Genomic DNA, 22,020 nt, shown 5'->3' with positions numbered 1-22,020 from the left:
TGGTGGTGAGTGGGCATGGAGTAGAGGTAGTGATTTCTGTTTTAGACATTCTATCTGTAAAGTGACTGTGTGATATTTTTGTGTTGTCCAGTGGTGATTGGTTGTAACAATTTGGAATTTGAGGGAGAAATCCAGAGATTATTAAGAAGAGGGCATGAAACTATAAGATAATGGGTTTAGGAAGAACCCTGGGGAATAATAGTTGAGGAACAGAAAGAGCTCAAGAAGCAAGTACAGGAAAAGGGATGGTGAATGAATGAGGAGGAGAATGAAGTTGCCACACTATTGCTGACAGTTACCCATAATTGTACGTTGGTGTCCCTTGCTATTAAGGCTTTATTTATTTTAATTAAAAAATTTCTGTTCTATCAATTCTTATTGTTTTTGTTTATTTTAGTTGGAAACTGTGCAGTTGGTGAACATAATTCCCCCAATCCCACCTGTAAGTCCCAGATTTGGGAAGATTCGAAATATTTCTTTACTGGTTACTCCGGCCATTGCAAATGGAGAAATTGGCTTTACTAGCAATCTACCAATCATTTTGCATGAACCAGAAGGTTCTTCTGCCGAAGTGGTAAGTAGGCTCTTTCTTATTAATGGGGCCTAATGAGTTTGAGGTAATGTACAGATGCTGTTTTTTTAAGTAGGTTTAGCACTTAGAGTTAACAAATCTTAAGAAGCTTTACCATTTACATCCAACCTTCAATATGTCATTTTACATAAGTAAGTGATGAGTGTGTGATTTTTCCATCCTCTTTTGCTATATTCAGTAGAATAAAATTAGAATTAATTGTTCATAGCAGGAGTAGGATATTTTGATGTGACTGCTTTCAGGTAATGCTATGACATTTGTCACAGTGATACCTGAACATAAACATTTTTATGTAATGGCTATGTCATGGTACCACAGGTGTTCTTGACCAACTCCATCTCTGAGTACTCTGTGTGCTTGCCTTGGGTAGGACTGAGGTGGCTGCCTTGGGTCCTGTGCTTGATGGTGGTAAAGTTGTGGAATGCTGAATCTTAGGAATTTTTTATATATATGTAAATTTTTGCACATACACACACATAAAAGCATATTCACATACATAACACCCCCCACCCCCACCTTGGCTAAATTTTTCCCAAGTCTTCTCTTATCTAGGGGTAGCTCTGTCCTTCATCCTTCCCATTCTCTGAGCCACAATCTGTCCCTGAAACCCTCTCTAAGTCCCTCAAGCATAGATTTGATTTAAATTGGTTTGGAGTTTAGATTGGGAATGAGGGGAATTATTTTTGTTATCAAAGCCTCATGTTAAAATATGGTGACCACAATTTCCTTGGTTGGTCTATTAGATTCTATAAATGGACAGAAAAGCTTTATCTTTCAAGACGGTTTTGGTTTTTTATATTTTTCTTAATATGCTGCTTCCTTCTAAAAACTAAAAAGTATTTAGTTTGTTCTTAAAGAGTGAATTGCTTTTATTTGTTTATCTTATAAAGCTGTAAATTTACCATTTCATATTTCTCCCTTGAGGGAAATTAGCTTTGAGGAAAATTTTGGGCTCCTTGGACCTGCATTCTTCCCCTCTTGAGAAACAGCAGAAAAATTAGGAGTTTCCCTTTGTTCTCATTGTCCCGTATACAGCCTGGGCATACCCACTCCCTCAGGGTGATTTAGGGTCCCAGACCTCTGTTAATTTTTTTTGTCTTTCCTGTGAATCTTACTTTGCTCACTAGTCTTGGGTTCTGACTGTTGCTAGCCAAAGCAGCAGAATGGTTAGTGGTGAACATATCTTGTCTTTTTCAAGATGAGCTATGTTAAAGGGCAAAGAAAAAAGAGGGTACCTCTTTTAGGAGCATAGGAAGAATAGCATATCTACCATTAAGTATTCATTTATATTCTTTGTTTGAAAAAACTTCAATCATGATTTTTAGTGATCCTTTTATCATATGTATTTAAAGTGTACTACACTTGAACAAAACTACCAAATACAATTTGTTTCAGAATTATTATAACTTTCATTTATTTGGCTCGTACTACGGAGAGGCACTGCCCTAGATGCTTTACTTAAATTATCTCTAATCCTCACCACAAACTTGCAAAATAAAGAATCATTAGCTTCATTCCACATAAGAAAATTGAGATCAGAGAGATTAAGTAACTAGCCCAAGGTAACCCAGAGTTATGTTATGAGTATGCCATTTTATTTCTACTGCATTTATTGTACGGTTAGAAACAATGCCTTATTTTGCCCCCTGTCACTTTAGGATGCATTTGCATAATATATAATTTTACAGATTTAATCATAAAATTTTATTTTTCAGTTAATATATTGATAATAATTTAATTATTTTTTCAGAGAACCTGTGATGGAAATTTATTCTTTAGCAGTATTCTATGTTTTTCATGATTCTTTGGCTTTTAAAATATTTGTATTTTTTAATAAGACAAATCCTAGGTTAGACACATTTTTGGGTGAGAATAATTTTGTAGATAAATTTGATTAGGAAAAAAAACAGTTATAATGTAATTATAACTGAAAAATAGTTATGTATGAAATTATTTTCATGTTTAAAGAGAAAGCTTGTTGAATTATTTTTGTCATTTAATAGTTTACTTCTCTGTATAGAATATATATATTCACATAATAATATGTGCACATACTAACTGCAAAACTTATGTAATTTGTAAGCATATGTTTTAGAAGAAATTGTTCTGTTTTTTTCTTTTTATAAGGTATACATTCCTTTACATCGGGATGGAACTGATGGCCAGGCTACTGTCTATTGGAGTTTGAAGCCCTCTGGCTTTAATTCAAAAGCAGTTACTCTGGATGATATAGGTCCCTTTAATGGCTCTGTTTTGTTTTTATCTGGGCAAAGTGACACAACAATAAATATTACTGTCAAAGGTGATGATATACCGGAAATGAATGAAACTGTAACACTTTCTCTAGACAGGTAATAACCTATATAGGTAATGTCTACTAACAGTTATATGTTAGAGTTCTAAATAATTTTGATTTTTGTTTTAATTCTTTTCTACATATAAAGTAAAAAAAAAAAATCAAGTAAATATTGTTATGTTGGCCTTCAGACTTTTCTGTTATTTGTTGACAGCTCTGGTTTGACTGTGAATATTATTCTCTTTTAGAGAACTTTTACTCTGCTAGTCATTGTGAAGAAGCATTACACAATCAAGTAAATATTGTTATGTTGGCCTTCAGACTTTTCTGTTATTTGTTGACAGCTCTGGTTTGACTATGAATATTATTCTCTTTTAGAGAACTTTTACTCTGCTAGTCATTGTGAAGAAGCATTACACAGAGAATTTATGGCAGGTCAGATAAATCTGCAGCATAGCTAATATGTTGCTATATTAAAAAAAATAGGCAGCAACAAATCTAAAATGTTAGGTTAAGCAAACAGCTCTGCTGGCTTCATTTTCAACAGGGCTGAGGATTAGAGCTTTTGTGAGTGAATAAAAAGAAAGCATTAATCTTCATATAATGAAATTCTCTTTTTTACATGGAATGTAAGCATTAAATAATACTAATTTTCCAGGGAACCAAAAATTACACAATTGTAAGGTGTGTACCTTTTCAGTAATAATAAGACTTTACTTAGCATTTCTGAGTGGGTATTTTATATTAAGAAAATATGACAACCTCAAAAACTTTTTTTTCCCAGTAATTCAGAAAATCCTTTCAAAAATGAAAGAAAAAATACTGTGTTTAATTGGTGTTAATGATTTTTTAAGATCAAAACCAAGTTTATCTACTACAGGTCTCTTTATGTTAAAGTTGATACATGTGAGAGAAGGTTACTATGGCTTGAAGGCTTTGCACAAGTCACATTTAGAAACAGTGAAATTCACAGATAAATTCAAGAGATATTTTGTACTATATTATTCAGGACTGAAGTAGTGAAAATTATTTTATTTTTATATCCCTGGGCCGCTCTATATTTTACTATCAGCCCCTTGTAGGTTTTTCCTTGTAGGTGATTTGTCTAAACACATTTTAAAAAACTGATGAGTAGTTGCTTTTTTTATTTTTATGTGAAAGAGAAATATATAATACGGAGAACAAATTATTCAGTGTTCACTGTTCATTTTGTTTGCTTTCTGAACCACATTATGTTTGCTTCCTTTCTTACATAAAAAGTAAAACAAAACAACAGAAAAACCAAGCAAACAACATCGAAAACAACAGCAAAAATCAAATGACATATGGTTTTAATATATATTTTAGATTAAATCTTAAGGAAAGGTATTTCATTTGATTAAAAACCAGTGAAATGTAATGAGATAAAAACTATTTTTGTTTACTTATGTCCTTTTTCTTTAAATTAGGTTTGAGAACCTATTAAATCAGTAGACAATCTTTCTTAAAAAAAAAAACAACTATAGAATAATTAACATTGATTGTTAACCAAAGCTGTAGCAATCCATAGAAATTTTGTTAGCTCAGCTGAGAGTTTCTGCTCTCAACTAAATGTTTAGGAAACGATTTAAATTATACCTCTGCAGATTTATGACTATTCTTTATATTCTTTTAAAATAATCATTTAAAAAATGTTATATAAACATTTTTTTTTGTTTTTATTTGTTTGGTTTTTTTTACTTTTTTTCTCTCTCCTATGGGTGGAAACAATACAAAAGGAAGTACAAATTATAGGGTAGAAAATTACGGAAATTGGTTCTTTTCAAATTAAGGAATTTAGTTCAAATGTATATTAAAATGTTTTAATTCAATTAGTATTTTTTTTTTACTTTTTTTCTCTCTCCTATGGGTGGAAACAATACAAAAGGAAGTACAAATTATAGGGTAGAAAATTACGGAAATTTGTTCTTTTCAAATTAAGGAATTTAGTTCAAATGTATATTAAAATGTTTTAATTCAATTAGTAACTAGTACATACTTGCATTATCTCAATTGTGCATGAACAAGAATGAGGAAATTACATTTGTGTTCAAAGACATATTTAGTTAAATAAGCATGAGAATAAAATGTGCAACTTAAAATAGCATATTTTATCAAAACCTTCCTCTTAATTTTACAAAGTTTTAACAAAACTTAAGTGAAAGAATGGATGAATGCTAGTAGGTGTGATTACAATGAGTCACAACAATATTGCAACAAAAAATAATTAATACTTTATTATGGTACAGTTTACAATTTTCTCAATGTCAAATTCAGATTCTAATTCTCTATATTTCAACTAAATATGGGCAAAAGTTGCTCTGGTACTAAACAATTTATGGTGCTTTCAATATCATAATAGTTAAAAAATACTATTGTTTAACTTTCTTCAAATTAGAAAACAATTTTATTATGCCAGTTTATTTCAGAGTATTTTTGATATGTGTGATATATAACCCCATATTTATAAATGGTATATGTGACTTTAAAAATGAGGCACAAGGGCTGTACATTTTGACATGTGCTTCTTTATTCAAGGATGTTTGAAAATGAAATACATTGGGGATTTGGAAAAGTGTTTCAATTTTCTGATCCAAAGTTGTATTTAGGTAATATTTGTCATAATTAAAAGATATGATGACATAGCTTCTTGAGTATATTGCTACGCAAATGATTAAAAGTATAAATTTCTCTGCTTTTGGGGTTTTGTTTTTTCTAACTCAAAGAACAACTGGCTTTAGATCTGAGGATGGAGGTTTTAATTTTTTTTCTAAACCTAATTAAAGCTACTAAGTAATTATATGTAGGGCTGAATGAAATTTGCTCAGCTGCTGCAGTTTTTGAGCATGTACAGTGCTTGGCAGGCATGACGCCTTGGAGGAGGCCAGGAAAGGAATGTCTTCAATGAGTCCTGACATGCTGGCTGCCCATGGGGTCATATTCCGTAAGTGGGAACCGCCGAACCTCTTGCTAGCATTTGTCAATAGCAAAGAATCCAGTGGGCAGAGTTCCCATAAAGTGAACGTGACTAGCTCTTGGGAAAAGAAGAAAGACTTTCTTCAGCTTATTTTTACCCTGCCATTCTATGTTTCTAGCAGTATTAGTGAGATTTTGGCAAATGGTGCCCCCACCTCTTTTTCCTCTCTCCCACACTTCTTTCTGTGTTGACAGGGTAGAAACTGAAAGGTTTGTGGTGTATTTTGGGTAAGTGTGCAAAATAATGCCTTGTTTTTGGTGATTCAACTTTTTGCTTTGCAAGTTATTTTATTGGACAGGCTGCTCTTCTGCATGGTCACAGGTCTTGAGAAATTTCGCTTGTCCACTTGGCTATGCATGCTTTGTGTGTAGTTTCATTTTCTAATGATAAGCAGAGCTTTATTTTTTGGTCCTAAGGCTTTTCAATTATAAATGCATTAAAATACTTGATAAAAAGTTTGAGAATTAGTGTAACAATGTTTTGAATAAAATTTAACTTTTCTTATAGTTTATTCTAGAAAACAATTATCGTGCCTTACTTGTAAAATTCTTTCCCAGCATCTTTTATGAATCTTGTAGTTTTTTTAATGGAAAATTAGCAATCAACAATATTAACTTTTCCATTGGTTTTCTTAGTATGTCTAAGCAATTTCCTGCCTACATCTCAGTGTTATATGCAGAACTTTTCAGAATTTGCATTTTACATAAGGGTAGAATATTTTCAGACAGTTTAAAAATAAAATTCATTTGTTTAATGCTCAGAATGGATTTTTATATATTTTTTTTGTCTTTTTGTCTTTTTCCGTGTCCGGCAACGGATCGCAACCCTCAGTGTTGCCCCCGTACCGGACCGGGGACTGGGACCGGGTACCGGCAACGGGATTGCAACCCTCGGTGTTGCTCCCGCCCCTCGCTCAGCCAGTGAGTGGGAACCGGTCTGTATGTGGGATCTGAACCCTCGGGCGGGAGCGCCGCCGCGCTTCCCAAGCGGCGCACTTATCCAGTGCGCCACCGGGCCGGCCCTGGATTTTTATATTTTACATTCTGATCCAGTTTTTAAATCTTCTAGCTCATGTGAACATAGGAAATTTTAATTTTTGAAGATATTGATATAAATGAAATATGAGAAATTTGCTATGAAAATCATGTGATTGCATTAACAATATAATAAATAATTCATATTATTTGAACTCTCTTTTCTGTGGCCACTAGCGTGCTTGGTATTCATTGTAAGATTTCCAAAAGCTAGGGAAGGATGTTAATTCAATGAGCTGTCCTTTCTGTATACTTCTACTTACTAATCATGGTTTCATTGTGATTTTAAGGTCGGATCATGAATACTTATTGGTTCAATAGCAAGTGACATTTGGAAAGGTTTAGAGCAGCTTGCAGGATTGAGAATTCTTAAGAGCCTGCTGGCTTTTAAACCCTTAAAGCCTTCAGTGCAAGTCCCTTTGATCATTCTAATTATACACTGAGTATAAAACCAGAAATTAAAAAAAATTTTTTTAATATGTTCTTTTGAGATATATATTTAGAAATTATTATAACATGTCATGCATCTCAGATCCATTCTATTCCTTTTTTTTCTTATATGTCCTACATTTTCTTTTATACCAAGAGAAAAAAAAAGGCACAAGGTTAAAATTGAGGTGAATAAAAAGCATTTAAAAGCAAAAGTATCCCTGAAATCTAATCATAATTGTGTTTATTTTTTATTAGTGTGGCTTGCTTTAGTCCGTATAGTTATCCAAATTTTATGTATCGTTATTCAGCTAGTATAAGCTTATGTAATGAGTTTTTAAAAAGAAATTCAAGTGCAAGTAAAAATTAGAATATGATTTTGTTTAAATGTATTTCCTTACTACATGTTATAAATTAAATTTTTCTAAAGTTGGAATCCAATCTCTAAATTTTGATACTTTATATAAATAAAACATATTTATAACCTGTGATTATTGTATTCTTGGTATGTATATACCATGTTTGGTTTAAGTCAAATAAAAAAAGCATATAATGAATTCAGAAATAGAAGTTCTCCATAACTGTTCTGACTAAAGCTGTTTTGATCTTAAGTGATTTTAATTAACATAAGTTCACTTTAATTACTAATTCCTAATAATCTTTTTTTCCCATTATCTGGAAGAGTTGTAAATATTGCCTTAGAAACCTGCAAAATTCAGAAGACTATAGGTAGTGGGTACCTTTTTTCCTTTTGACCTCTCCAGGGCTAATGTGGAAAATCAAGTGCTGAAATCTGGATATACTAGCCGTAACTTAATTATTTTGGAAAATGATGATCCTGGGGGAGTTTTTGAATTTTCTCCTGATTCCAAAGGTCCCTACCTTATAGAAGTAAGTATGAAAGAAACTTTAATCCATTTGTGCTCATACCTTCAGAAAAATGATCTTGAAGGATTTGAACTTCTGTGGATTTTTTTTTTTTTTTAAAGGAAGGAGAATCTGTAGAGCTCCACATCATCCGGTCCAGGGGGGCTCTCATTAAGCAGTTTCTACACTACCGAGTAGAACCAAGAGATAGCAACGAATTCTATGGAAATACGGGAGTGTTAGAGTTTAAACCTGGGGAAAGAGAGATAGTGATCACCTTGCTAGCAAGATTGGATGGGATACCAGAGGTAAAGGATTCTATTTTTTTCCTTGTGCTTTTGTGTAAGGTTGATAGTATGTGGCATATTATGAATATAAACATTTTGAACATTGGCAAGGAGACAAAGAAAGGAAGGGGGCAAGAAAGGATTGAGAAGTACTTATGTTTGGAAAAATAAAAACAAGCTTTAAAAACCTTGTTCAGAATAGAATAGTATATTTTTGTCCTATGTTAAGAAATACCAGACAACCTGAAACTTTCAGTGTGTGATCAGTTTTCATCTTTTAGCTTTATTTATGCTGAGCTTTATTTTATGTGACCTGTATTGACTGAAGTTTTAATGATGTGGTTCTGCTGTAAGATTACTTTTTTTTTAAGGAAATAAATGTAAGTTTTATATTAGTGGAACTAGGTGTAGTTTCATTATGTTTATACAACAGTGCATGTGTAGCTTTTAAATTAACTTTATTTACTCTTATTAGTTTAAATGCCTAGATCACCAATGATAACATCTAATCTTCTTACCATTTTAGAGTAATTATCATTGTTTATTTTTGCTCTTTTTGGACAATGTATACTTATCTCTGGTATCTCTCTTACTTGATAGGAGCATGTTAAAAAATTTTTAGGAATAATATCGGCTCTTTTGTCCTTTCAGTGAGTTGTGTGTTTCTGAAAAATTGAATGTATTAATATTCTTGACTATATATGTTTTGTATTTGCTGTAAAAATGTCCTAATTTAATCTGTTTGTTTTAGCTGGATGAGAACTATTGGGTGGTCCTCAGCAGCCATGGTGAATGGGAAAGCAAGTTGGGAAGTACTACAGTTGTCAACATAACAATTCTAAAAAATGATGATCCTCATGGGATTATAGAATTTATTTCTGATGGTCTGATTGTGATGATAAATGAAAGCAAAGGAGATGATATCTATAGAGGTAATTTATTCTGTCTAATATTCTATTTCTATTTACTGAAGAGAAAATATAATCAATTTTTAGTGTATTTCTTTATTAACTAGTTATTTTCAGTTGCCTATTTTGCCATAGAAACTACATATAGTGCAGAAATTGGTCTTTTCAAAAATCATATTCAGGATCACTGTTTTTATTTCTTACGCAGTATTGTGATGACACCGATGACTTCAGTTATATTTTGATTTCAATTAACCATATGCAGAGCAACTTGAATACTAAGGAATGAGTCAAATCAAATCAGGAAAACTTTAGAACTGAGAGTTACTGCTAGGGCACTTTTGCAGTGACAGGAAATGAGAAATATTTTATTTTTAGAGCCGTGTCTGTCTGGTGAGAAAATAGCTCCTGAGTATGCAGCTTCCTCTAACTGCCTTTAGCAGATATCCCTATAAGACTTTATGATAGGTGTACCTAAGAATCACTATTCTGTTTCCTATGCTGACTGACTTTTAAAATCCCAACCTGTGATAGAAAAGATTGAGTCCATATGTTTTATAAATTGTATACCTACAGAGGGAGGAATAGGCTAATTTTTTTTATATGGACCTTGGAGGCTGTGCCAAGCAAATAATTGGCTTTTATTAAAAAGAGGTGTTATTTTTACTTTTGTTTATTTGAGCAATTTCTTTACTCATCATTTTAAAGTTGTTTGGTATATATTCATATATTGTACTTACTTGTTTTTCACAGCTGTCTATGGTGTAATAAGAAATCGAGGCAACTTTGGTGATGTTTCTGTATCATGGGTGGTTAGTCCAGACTTTACACAAGATGTATTTCCTGTGCGAGGGACTATTTTCTTTGAAGATGAGGAATTTTCAAAAAATATCACCATTTACTCCCTTCCAGATGAGGTAAAGCAAGTTGCATATATAACTCTGCTTTACTTGTTGTAGTTGCCCAATAATTATTTTTTATTAAATAATTAAACATCTGGTAATATATTTTGTGATGAAAGTATGTAATAAGAGAACTCTGGTATGACAATGTCTGATCATAAGCCATTTATAGTAAAATTATTTTTTGGTTCCCTTGAAGTCATATTAAATTTATCTCTTAGCACTGACAATGGTCAGTAACACTGTTCATGTGTTAAATGTCAGGGATTTGTGGTTGTGGGAGAGGTTAAGCTCTTGGCTTGCACTTAGGCCCTTTGAAGACAAGGTCAGCTACCGGCTATGCTATGGTGCACCCTCAGAATCAGGACGCAGGGCCACATGGATTGTGGATCCAACATGGTGTTTCTCCTTACTGATAGTAAAGAGAAAGAATTTAGTAACAATGGGAGTGAACCTTTCTGAGAGGAGCTACGCTTAGAACAGCTCTGAAAGTCTTTCCCCTTTTCTCCAGGCCATCTCTCAGGAGACAAAATTCCAACACTTTTCTGTTGTAGGGGGAGTAGAGGACCAGCTGACATGGATGATGTGAAAGAGAAACAGTGTCCACCTGGGATTTCATTTAGACCTGAGATGTGGGGAATCTCATCTTGTTAGGACACAGGAGTGAGGTCTTTATGATCCACTCGGGTGAAAGCTCAGTAAGGTTTGTGAGAGGCCTTTGAGAGCTGGTTGAGCTTTAATGACTATTATGAACTTTATTCAAGATAGGTCAAAAGGTTATTTTTCTGTTTCATTTTTTTAATAAACATCTTTCTTATTTTTTTACAGAAATAATATGAACTATGTGGTATATCTACTTTTAACTTATGTAAGGCAAAATATATCTATATTTCCATTACATTTTAGTCATTCAAAATAAAGTCGCTGTTTGGATGAATGCACATTAAAATAATTTTGGGGGGGTTCTGAGTCTTACTTGAATACTTTAGGGAGGTCTGCTTCAGAAAAGGAAATGAACATTATACTATAAATAGAGCTTTTCTAAAAAAATAAACCAATAATTTAGAAATATATAATGTAATTACGTGTATTAATCACCTGACTTAAAGCATGTAACATTTTCCAAAAGATTCCAGAGGAAGTGGAAGAGTTTACCATTATCCTAGTTAATGCCACTGGAGGAGCTAAAGTGGGAAATAAAACAACAGCAACTCTGAGGATTACCAGAAATGATGATCCCATTTATTTTGCAGGTGGTATTGCTATCTTATGTGAGTGAGTTTACATCTTTCCTAAACAGAATATATATATTTTAAATTTTTTCAGCTGAACATTTTTAATAAAGCACAGCTGATGCTTATTTAAATATGATTTCATGATTCAGTCCATGATGGTTATTCATTCTGTTTGTAGTGTTAACAAATATTTTTAAAGATCTTCTGAAGCAAGAAGAAAAATAAAATAAGTACTGTTTTATTAACTTTATCTCCCCCTTTCAAATTCCATGGAATTTTTGTGCAGAAAAGAATACTCCTTTATGTGTTCTCTTCCAGTGTGCAGTCTAGCCAGTTCAGGGCCTGGGCATTGTACCTAACGGATGGCCGCTTGCTATAATAATTAATTTTTAATGGTCATATTAATTGAAGTTGATCTACTTTTGCCACTTTAGTGCTTTCTTTAGAACTATATTTTGCCACCTGAGGCATCTTTTAATTTATGGAACTTTATTGATGCCTATTTCTTTCTTGAATCTTTTTTGTAAGCTGTATATAGGTCAATTTACTTATATACAGCAGAAATCTCTTCAACCTCTTGAATTTTCTTGATTTGTATTCTTAATCTTCAGTTAATATGTATTTAATGAATTCATCTTATGCTCAGCTTTCTGGTAACTGCTATGGCAAAAATAAAGCATAAGATATCTGGGCCTGTTTTCAAGGAATTTACAGCCTCAACTTGGAAATGAGGTATTTGAAGCAGTAGGCAGAGGATTTTTAAACAGTATGCAGTTTACTGACAGATTGGGTGTTGAAGACAATGGATTCTGTAGAAATTAAGGCAAGAGGAAGGCCATTGACTGTTTAGGTAATCAGAAGGAGCCTCATGTAGGGGTTGGGAACAGAGCTGATTCTTTAAGCAAAGACATAGTAGAGGGAATTTCGTGTGGAGGGCTGGGAGAAACATTAAGTGGTCTGAAAATATGTAGATGGAATCAGAGAAGCTTACATGTTTCTTCTTCATGGATATTTCAGAACCTCGTGTAGTGAAGGTTCAGGAAGGTGAGACTGCTAACTTTACAGTTCTCAGAAACGGATCTGTTGATTTTACCTGCACTGTCCAATACGCTACGATGGATGGGAAGGCTACTGCAAGAGAGGGCGACTTTGTTCCTGTTGAAAAAGGAGAAATGCTTGTTTTTGAGGTTGGAAGTAGAGAGCAGAACTTATCTGTTTTTGTTAATGAAGATGGTATCCCAGAAACAGATGAACCCTTTTATATAATCCTCTTTAATTCAACAGGTAAATAAATTACGTATTTATGGCAGATCTGTTGTTTCAGTGCTTTATTAAGATGACATTAAGTACTACTGTCCAGTAGTGGTGCCAAGTAGTAATTAACTATCTTCTGTGACTATTCAAGAGCAAAATTTTTTTTGTTTTCATAGCTGTATTGGGGGTGAAGGATATATGTGTTGAATCTTCATGTACCTGGTTTACTTTACAGCATTATTTTTAACCTTTTTTTTTCACAATATGACACAAATAGAAAATTCTGATATTACATAAGGAATAAAATTCTTAAACGTGTAAAAACAATGAGCCTTGGGAATATGGCTGCTTTAGGCCTTGCATAGTCACCCAGTGACTTAAGGGATCAGTCTCTTGTGACACATTTTCCCCAGAGCAGGGTGCTAGCACACTTGGTTGGGAAGCTTAGTTCTGTAGGCACCTGACCCCAACTGGCTGTTTGATAATTCTGTGGACCTATAGCCCAAAAGAATGACAGTCTGCAATGAGAAAAGATTGACTTTTCTTTCTTCTCAATACTACAAATGAAGCAGGATGTTTTGACCCCTCTGTTGGGGCCCTGAGAATGTTTTGACCCCACCTTTAGAAAATTGGAAGGATGGTAGCTTCTCTTGATATTTATTTTATTCTTAAGAGTACAAATAGATTTTTTCCTCCCCTGAAACTTTTGAGAGTAAATTAAAGAATGATGCCCTATTACTTCTGAATACATTAATGTGTGTTTTCTATGATCTAGAACATTCTCCTATACATAACCAAAATATAGCCATCAAAATCAGGAAGTTAACATTGCTTCAGACCCCATTCAGAGTTCCTGAGTTGTCCCAATAATGTCCTTTCTAGGGCCGGCCCGGTGGCGCACTGCTACAGTGCGCCGCTTGGGAAGTGCGGCGGTGCTCCCGCTGAGGGTTCGGATCCCACATACAGACTGGCCGCTCACTGGCTGAGCGAGGTGCGGGAGCAACACCGAGGGTTGCGATCCCGTGGCCGGTCCCGGTCTGGTCCGGGCGCGACATTGAGGGTTGCGATCCGTTGCCGGTCACGAAAAAAGACAAAAAGGAAAAAAATAAAAATAAAAATAATGTCCTTTCTAGCAAAATGACCCTTTCCCAAATCATGCATTATTGCATTTAATTGTCATGTCCCTTTAATCTCTTCAATCTGGAGTAGTTCCCCAGTCTTTCCTTGACTTTCATGACCTTGGCAATATAGATTACAAGGTAGAATGTCTCTCATCTGGGGTTTGTTTGATGTTTCCTCATTATTAGATTCAGGTTTTGCATCCCTAGAAGGAATTTCATAGAAGTGATTCTGTGTTCTCAGCATATCCCTTCAGTTGTCACATAATTTTGATTTTTTTCAAAATTTATTGTGATATTCCCTTTATCCTAATACTCACTTTGACCATGATCAAGGTTGTGACTGCCAGGCTTCTCTACTGTACTTTTTTCTCATTGTAATTAATAAGTATTCTGTGTGGAGGTACTTGGAAACTATATAAATATCCTGTTACTTGTAAAACTTTCAGTTTTTCACTGATATATTTATCAGTGTGGACTCATGATCTCTACTTAATGCAGTGGGTTATATTTTGCTGTCATTATTTATTCTGATGGTCTTATTGTCCTAGATTTCACCAGTGGTAACCTATTTAGGAGGACTTTGTCTTTTTGACATGTCCCTCCTATTCTTTGAGCATTTTCTTAGTTCTTGGCACAGCAGGCTGTTTGGAGCTCATTTTGTATTTTTCCAAATACAACCACGAAAACAGCCATGTCTCCAAGAAGCCATGGTTCCTTTTAGTGAAGAAAGTTATTTAGTAACCAAGATCTGGGCAATAGGTGGCTTATTGTTATTGAGGTTTTACTTTTCCTAGGCTCTCTTAGTGTAAAGAGACAGAGAACATATGTGTATATGTATGTATGTACATGTATGCACACACACACTTTTACATGTGTAGTTCTGCATCTAGTTATGTATGTTGAAAACCATTACTTCACAATAATATCTCATTCCTATCCAGCATCACAGGGTTCTTTCTAGTTTTCTCTCTTTCTGTATTTGTTATTTCCTTCTTCAAGAGTGAGAAATTCATCTCCCATTATCTTTAATAAGAGTGAGTGGAAAGTGAAAACTTTTCAAAGAGAGGTTTACTTAGTTTATTTTGTAAAATGTGTCATTGGGGAAATATATATTTGATTTTGAGAGAGAGAGATATGTACAGAGAGAGAGAGTGAGAGAGAGAGAGAGAGAGAGAGAGAGAGAGAGAGAGAGAGAGAGAGATTGGGGAAATATATATTTGATTTTGAGAGAGAGAGATATGTACAGAGAGAGAGTGAGAGAGAGAGAGAGAGAAGGCAGGAGGAGGGAGCACACAGATGTGACTGGGGTACTGGCCTGAGGTGTGTGTCTTACCTCATACTGCCTCTGCGTTTGTCTTTTAACATTTTTCCAGAAATAGTGGCATCCGAGAGTGTAATGACTTTAGCTATGCTGGCAGGCGTGTTCATGCCTGATAGTTATTATTCACAGTGTACACCCTGATGTTGGATCAAGGGACATGGCCATCCTTAGAGCCCTTGTTAAATATTGTCAGCTCATCTTGCAGAGAAACAATGAATTTTTAGTACCAACTGGGACGTGTTGTATTACAGATGCACATGGTAGCAGAACCCTGCCAAAATTAGGCTTTATTTTTATTGATTTTTGTTACATTTTATAATGTGATATTTCTTTTATTATTCTTTATTGTCAGCATTTTCTACACAATGATTTTCTATTTTTTTGTCTTTTTTTCCTCTTCATTGGCTAATTACCAAGTGAGGTTGAGTACAGTTGTATATTTATATAAATTGTTTTCTGATGTGCTGGTTTGTTACATATAATCATAATTTATTTGTATATTTGTTGTATGTGTTGTCTTCATCTAATTTTGAAAGTTTTATTTGCATCAGTTCTGCAGTAAATAAATTCTATGCACCAATTACTGAGCGCCTGTTCTCTTAGAGCATGGAATTGAGTAAGAATCATTTGTCCAAGGAGCTTGCAGTAAAATTGTATGTGTGTGTGTAGTGATATAAGGTGATAGTTGCTGTGATAGACTGACAAAGTGCAAAGTGCTGTGGGAACATAGCGGAGAGTCACTTAGCTTAACAGGGGGATTTAAGGAAGAACTCCTGGAAGAATAGAACTAGGTTCTAGTCAGATGAGTGAAGATGGGAAGGACTTTTGCTCACATGGGAAATGGCTGGAGTACAGAAGAAGAGATAGAGACCTCAGGAAGGTGATAAGAAGAGACTTAATAAACAGGCAAAAACAGTACCAACATGCTGAGTGAAGAATTGGAGTAGACAGGAATTAAATTCAGCACCATGGAGACTGCTTTGTTCTATGTATGACGAGATCAAACTGTTGCCCAAAGACAGAAATTGAAAGGGAAACACTTGAGCCAGTGATTCTAATTAACATGGACAGGAGCATTGTTATGTTGTGGGGTAATTCTTCATTTTGTTGTGAAATAAAATCCTCTACTTCAAAAACTTGAAATTATAAGGAACTATATTTTTGGTGTCTAGTTAAGCTATTGAAGCAATATTCCTATTGTAAAGAAAAGGTCTTATTTGTTTTTCAGTAAAGTTGCTCCACTGTAACTAAACATTTTCTTGAAGAAACAAAACTGTTTCACATTAAACGTACTTAGGCATCACTCTCTCTCCCTCTCTCTCTGTCTCTGTATATATATATGTACACGTATGTACACACACATATATGAGCATCTTTGGAGAAATAGAGTAGTATTTTGCATTTATTGTGTGATCTTCAGTAAGGAAATTCTTGCTGAAAATTTGAACTTAATTATAAACTGTTTCTTAATTTATAAATATAAATTAAATAGGAAGTTAGCTACTTTTTTTGTTACTTTGACTTTTCCATTTTCAATTTAGGTGATACAGTAGTATACCAACATGGAATAGCTACAGTCGTAATTGAAGCAAATGATGACCCAAATGGTGTTTTTTCTCTAGAGCCTATAGACAAAGCAGTAGAAGAAGGAAAGACTAATACATTTTGGTAAGTATATTTGAATAAAGCAAATTCAAAATTGGATAAAATAAAATAAAATAATTAACTGTAAGAAATTTGAAATACTGTTAATCTTTCACAATTAAAAAAATTGTTCAAGGGGCCGGCCCGATGGCGCACTGGATAAGTGCGCCGCTTGGGAAGTGCGGCGGTGCTCCCGCCCAAGGGTTCGGATCCCACATACGGACCGGTTCCCGCTCACTGGCTGAGCGAGGCGCAGGGGCAACACCGAGGGTTGCGATCCCGTTGCCAGTCCCCGGTCCGGTGCGGGGGCGACACTGAGGGTTGTGATCCGTTGCCGGACACAGAAAAAGACAAAAGATAAAAAAAAAAAAAAAATTGTTCAAGAATTGAATAATTTCAACGTTGGCAGTCTGAATGAATGCTAAACTTTGTTTATGCTGTTGCCACTAGTCAAAAACAACAGCAACAACAATAAATACTTTAGCTGGTTGGCAGAAACTATTCTCTCCACCCTCCTCATCCCAACTTCATTTTATGTCAGGACTGAGAAACTTGAAATATCCAAGGTCTCCAGGAACTTTCTGTTGATATGACTACTCTTAGCCTATACTTTGCTTTTGAAAAACATTTGCTAGTTATTATCTTAATATTTTTTGATGGGGCTTAGGATTATCTTTCAGTTTGGACTTTGAAGACTAAGACTTGTAAGACTGCTCTTTATTATTTAAAGTTCTACCCCATTCTTCTCTTTCCATGAGATTCTTCATGATTGCTCAGTAGGACTGATTGGTTGGTTTATTTAAAGATGTTAAATAGAAAAAGTATATTTCTGAGATAACAAAGAAAGGTCTCATTAGAGTTATATTCACTACTTATAAATTTTCCATGAAAATTAATTTTCTTTAATTCGTTATATAGGATTTTGAGGCACCGAGGACACTTTGGCAATGTTTTTGTAGCTTGGAAGTTGTTTCAGAATGATTCTGCTTTGCAACCTGGACAGGAGTTCTATGAAACTTCAGGGACTGTTAACTTCATGGATGGAGAAGAAGCAAAACCAGTAACTCTTCATGCTTTTCCAGATAAAATTCCTGAATTCAATGAATTTTATATTCTAAAGCTTGTGAACATTTCAGGTGCTGTGTTTTTCCATCTCTTATTTTACTACCAAAATTTATATTTTATACTTAAATAATTAGAGCTGTATAGATAATGCAGTTGATGAGGAAATAAGTATTATCTTGTATGATTTTAAATGTCAAAATAGTGTACTTGATAGAAGTGTTTTTAAAGTTAATTTTGTGGCTTTAGCTTGGTACAGTTTTATGGATAGAGGCTTACATCCATCCTCAAACTTGTAAATAGGCTTTTCCCATACCAAATATATTGTTTCCAATAAAAAATTAATAGAAATTAGGAAGTATGGATTTCATGGTTGCTTAAAGCTTGGTCTTTGTGCCATAATTTAAATAATCAATTTGCTCATCACTTTTGGTTTTAGGTGCAGGAATTAAACCTATCTAGTTTATATACTCTTTTCAGGCTTGACTGATTATTAATAAAATTATGCTGAACCAATATTATTTGATAACATGCCCCTAAAAATGTGGTGAGAGCCATATGGTGAAACTACTGTTCATTGATAATGAGTAAATTGTTTTATCAGAAGTTGGTTTGTTAAATTTCTTTTTCTTCACCTTATACTAGAAAGTACTTCAAATTCTGGTTTCTCACTTATTGTAAATTTTCTTATTACAGGTGGGTTCCCAGGTCCTGGAGGCCAACTAGCAGAAACCAACCTCCAGGTGACAGTAATGATTCCATTCAATGATGATCCTTTTGGAGTTTTCATCTTGGATCCAGAGTGTTTAGAGAGAGAAGTGGCAGAAGATGTCCTCTCAGAAGATGATGTGTCTTATATTACCAGTTTCACCATTTTGAGGCAACAGGGTGTCTTTGGTGATGTACGAGTAGGCTGGGAAATACTGTCCAGTGAGTTCACTGCTGGTTTGCCACCAATGATAGATTTTTTACTGGTTGGAATTTTCCCCAGCACTGTGCATTTACAACCACACATGCGGCGTCACCATAGTGGAACAGATGCTTTGTACTTCAGTGGACGAGAGGGTGCATTTGGGACTGTTAATCCAAAATATCATCCCTCCAGGAATAACACAATTGCCAAATTTACATTTTCAGCTTGGGTAATGCCTAATGCCAATACAAATGGATTTGTTATAGCAAAGGATGATGGTAATGCGAGCATCTACTATGGGGTAAAAATTCAAACAAATGAATCTCATGTGACACTTTCCCTTCATTACAAAACGTTGGGTTCCAATGCTACGTACATTGCCAAGACAACAGTCATGAAATATTTAGAAGAAAGTGTTTGGCTTCATCTCCTAATTATCCTGGATGATGGTATAATTGAATTCTACCTGGATGGAAATGCAGTGCCCAGAGGAATCAAGAGTCTAAAAGGAGAAGCCATTACTGATGGTGAGTGTCATCTTCACAACTAGGACATTAAAATTTGAAGTTCCTAAAATTCTGAATTAAAATTTTGAATCTTTATAAAAGCTAACAGGTATTTAAAACTCTACTTTTGTTCTTTTTTTCTTGAAACATAATTGATTATATGTATTTGTGAGATACAGAGTTGAATATCAATACTTCTGTGCAATATGTGATGATTAAATAAGGATAATTAGTATATTCATCATTACACAATGTAATCATTCTTTGTGACCCTTTACCAATTTCTTGCTAACTCTCCCTTCCCCTCCCCCTTCTCACCTCTGGTAACCTCAGTTCTATTCTCTCCTTTTGAAAGTCCAGTGTATTATTGTGACTGTATATCTTTCTTTCTTTTTTTATTCACTTGTTTATTTTTTAGCTCCCACTTATGAGTGAGGACATGCAGTATTTCTCTTTCTGAGCCTGGCTTGTTAAGTGACTACCAAGACCATGATGAATTCTGTGCTGAGTGTTGCAGAAATGAATCAGGCATAGTTTTTTGCTGGTGAGGAACCTGGAATAGGCTCTAGGAGAGAGATGTGCAAACAGATCACTATAATACATTGTAGGAAGAAAGAGAAGAAACTATGAAGGAGGAACAGTTACCTGTCTTGCAAGTAGTAGTAAGGATGGGGAATGATATTCCAGGCAAAGGCATGAACAAAGGTATAGAAATGTGGAACAGTGTATTGTACCTGGGGAACTGCCGCTAGTTCATTATTGCTGGAGGTGGAGGGTGCTGGGTGTAAGGTTGAAAAGGACTCAGGAGAGAAAAATCACATTTAAAAAAATGATTGTGGATTTTATAGTATCAGGAGGTAAATTGATGAACTCTGTGGAGTGCTTTGAAGAGATAATCTTCGTTGTCTTTAAGCTGGATCATGTGCTATTTCCTTAATCATGGTTACCTCCATTATACTCACCGGTTCCCTCCCAGTCTCTCCATCCTGGGATTTGATTCTGTTTTATGTTTAGGAAGAAGCTAGAGTAGAACTTATATGGCTATAGCTTAATAGAGTATTTTCCTTCTGAACCTCCGGCATTAGATATTTGGTTGTATTTTTTTTCCACCAGAAAAAAAGATGGGCAAAAGGAACAACATGCACATATCTACCAGTTTCAACCCTAAGGAATGTGCTTACAGCACTCTGTGGAGTTAAATTATTCACCTTCTAACTGTGTGAATACATACATGTATCTGTTAACCTTGACTCCTTTGGTGGTGGTAATGGTTGTAGAATGAGAATGGAAAAGACTGGGGAAGCAAAAGCTGGTGTTTCTTTTCTCTGTTTGGCTGACTGCAAGGAACTTACATTATTTTTGTGTTTTGTAACTTGTAAAGAAAATTTTTTAAGTGTATATATGTTTAAAAGTTACTAATTAAACATAGTATATGTTATATTCTAAAATATATAAAGTGTACATATTGTTAACTGTACAGATAGATGAATTGCTTAAACTTAAAATTAATCAGTATCAGCACCCATGTAACCAGCCTCCAGATCAAGAGACAGAGCATTCCAGAAGCCGCCTTTGGCTCTTTTCCAGTAGCTAACTCACCACTCTGTCCACCTGTGATTGGTATTTTCATGAGCTTACAATCAGCTTTTCCCATTTTTAAATTGATGTAAGTAGAATTGAGCAGAATGTACTATTGAGTATCTGGATTCTTTTGCTCAGTACTGTTTATGAGCCTTATCCATATTTTTGCCTGTTGCAGATATTTCACACACATTACTATATGGAATTCCATTGTATAACTGTTGCACAATTTATTCATGCTACTTTAAATTTCTGTTTGGATTGTTTCCAATTTTTGGCTATTACATATAGTTCTTCTATGAATATTCTTATACAGGTTTTTTGATGAACATATGTCTGCTGTCTGCATTTCTGTTGGGTGCATTCCTGGGATGGTATTGCCAAATCAGAGTGTGTGAATATATTCAGTTTTAGTAGGTACTGCCTAACAGTATTTCAAAATAGTTGAACCTATTTATATTCTCACCTCTGGTGTATGAGAGTTCCACTTCATTAACATTTGGCTTTTTCTATCTTTAATTTTACCATTTTGGAAGGTTTGTAATGGTATCTGTGCTTTCAAAAAGGTGTATTTTTAGAGAAATAATTGTATGGTCAATATAGAAAAAATTTAAAGTACACATATAAAACAAAAATAAAAATTGTTCATACTACTACAATTCAGAGGTAAGCACTGTGAACATTTTGTACTGTTAAAATGTTTTACGTACAAGCAATATATATTTTACTATTTTCTCCTTTATTGTCAAAGTAATACATATGTATTCCATGAAATCTGAGAAATATAGAATAGTATTAAACTGCAAAGTGAGTTACCATATTCCCTCAATTCTTAAGGAACCACTATGACATATTGGTGTCTTTATAACTTTTATTTTGAATGATTTAGCATTGCTACTTAAGTAGTTAACACTAAAATTAGAGAAATATGATCATGTTTGTTCTAGAGAATTAGTCATAGAAGCAGAGAGCTTAGAATGCCTCAAATTTGCATAGTGTTTTACATTGATAAGGCATTTTCCATACATTGCCCAATTTGGACTTCACAATAATTCAGTGTGTTAAATATTTTA

General features: G+C 34.3%; 1 protein-coding gene across 1 annotated transcript in view; it reads left to right on the top strand.

Annotated features, from left to right (window-relative positions):
- Positions 1-22,020, top strand: part of GPR98 (G protein-coupled receptor 98) — a gene marked incomplete at its 3' end in the record, with an annotated part of 235,145 nt that overhangs the window by 16,550 nt on the left and 196,575 nt on the right. The window contains exons 9-19 of the mRNA XM_008580425.1: positions 398-574; positions 2,720-2,943; positions 8,111-8,237; positions 8,336-8,521; positions 9,252-9,432; positions 10,162-10,325; positions 11,440-11,563; positions 12,563-12,829; positions 16,783-16,909; positions 17,804-18,021; positions 18,644-19,387. Coding sequence (XP_008578647.1) covers positions 398-574; positions 2,720-2,943; positions 8,111-8,237; positions 8,336-8,521; positions 9,252-9,432; positions 10,162-10,325; positions 11,440-11,563; positions 12,563-12,829; positions 16,783-16,909; positions 17,804-18,021; positions 18,644-19,387 — 2,539 coding nt within the window. The remainder of the gene's footprint in view (positions 1-397; positions 575-2,719; positions 2,944-8,110; positions 8,238-8,335; positions 8,522-9,251; positions 9,433-10,161; positions 10,326-11,439; positions 11,564-12,562; positions 12,830-16,782; positions 16,910-17,803; positions 18,022-18,643; positions 19,388-22,020) is intronic.

The sequence above is a fragment of the Galeopterus variegatus genome, unplaced genomic scaffold (assembly GCF_000696425.1).
Source record: "Galeopterus variegatus unplaced genomic scaffold, G_variegatus-3.0.2 Scaffold2087, whole genome shotgun sequence".
Taxonomy (NCBI): Eukaryota; Metazoa; Chordata; class Mammalia; order Dermoptera; family Cynocephalidae; genus Galeopterus; species Galeopterus variegatus.
The sequence above is the reverse complement of the archived record's forward strand: the minus strand, read 5'-3'. Positions and strand labels throughout refer to the sequence as shown.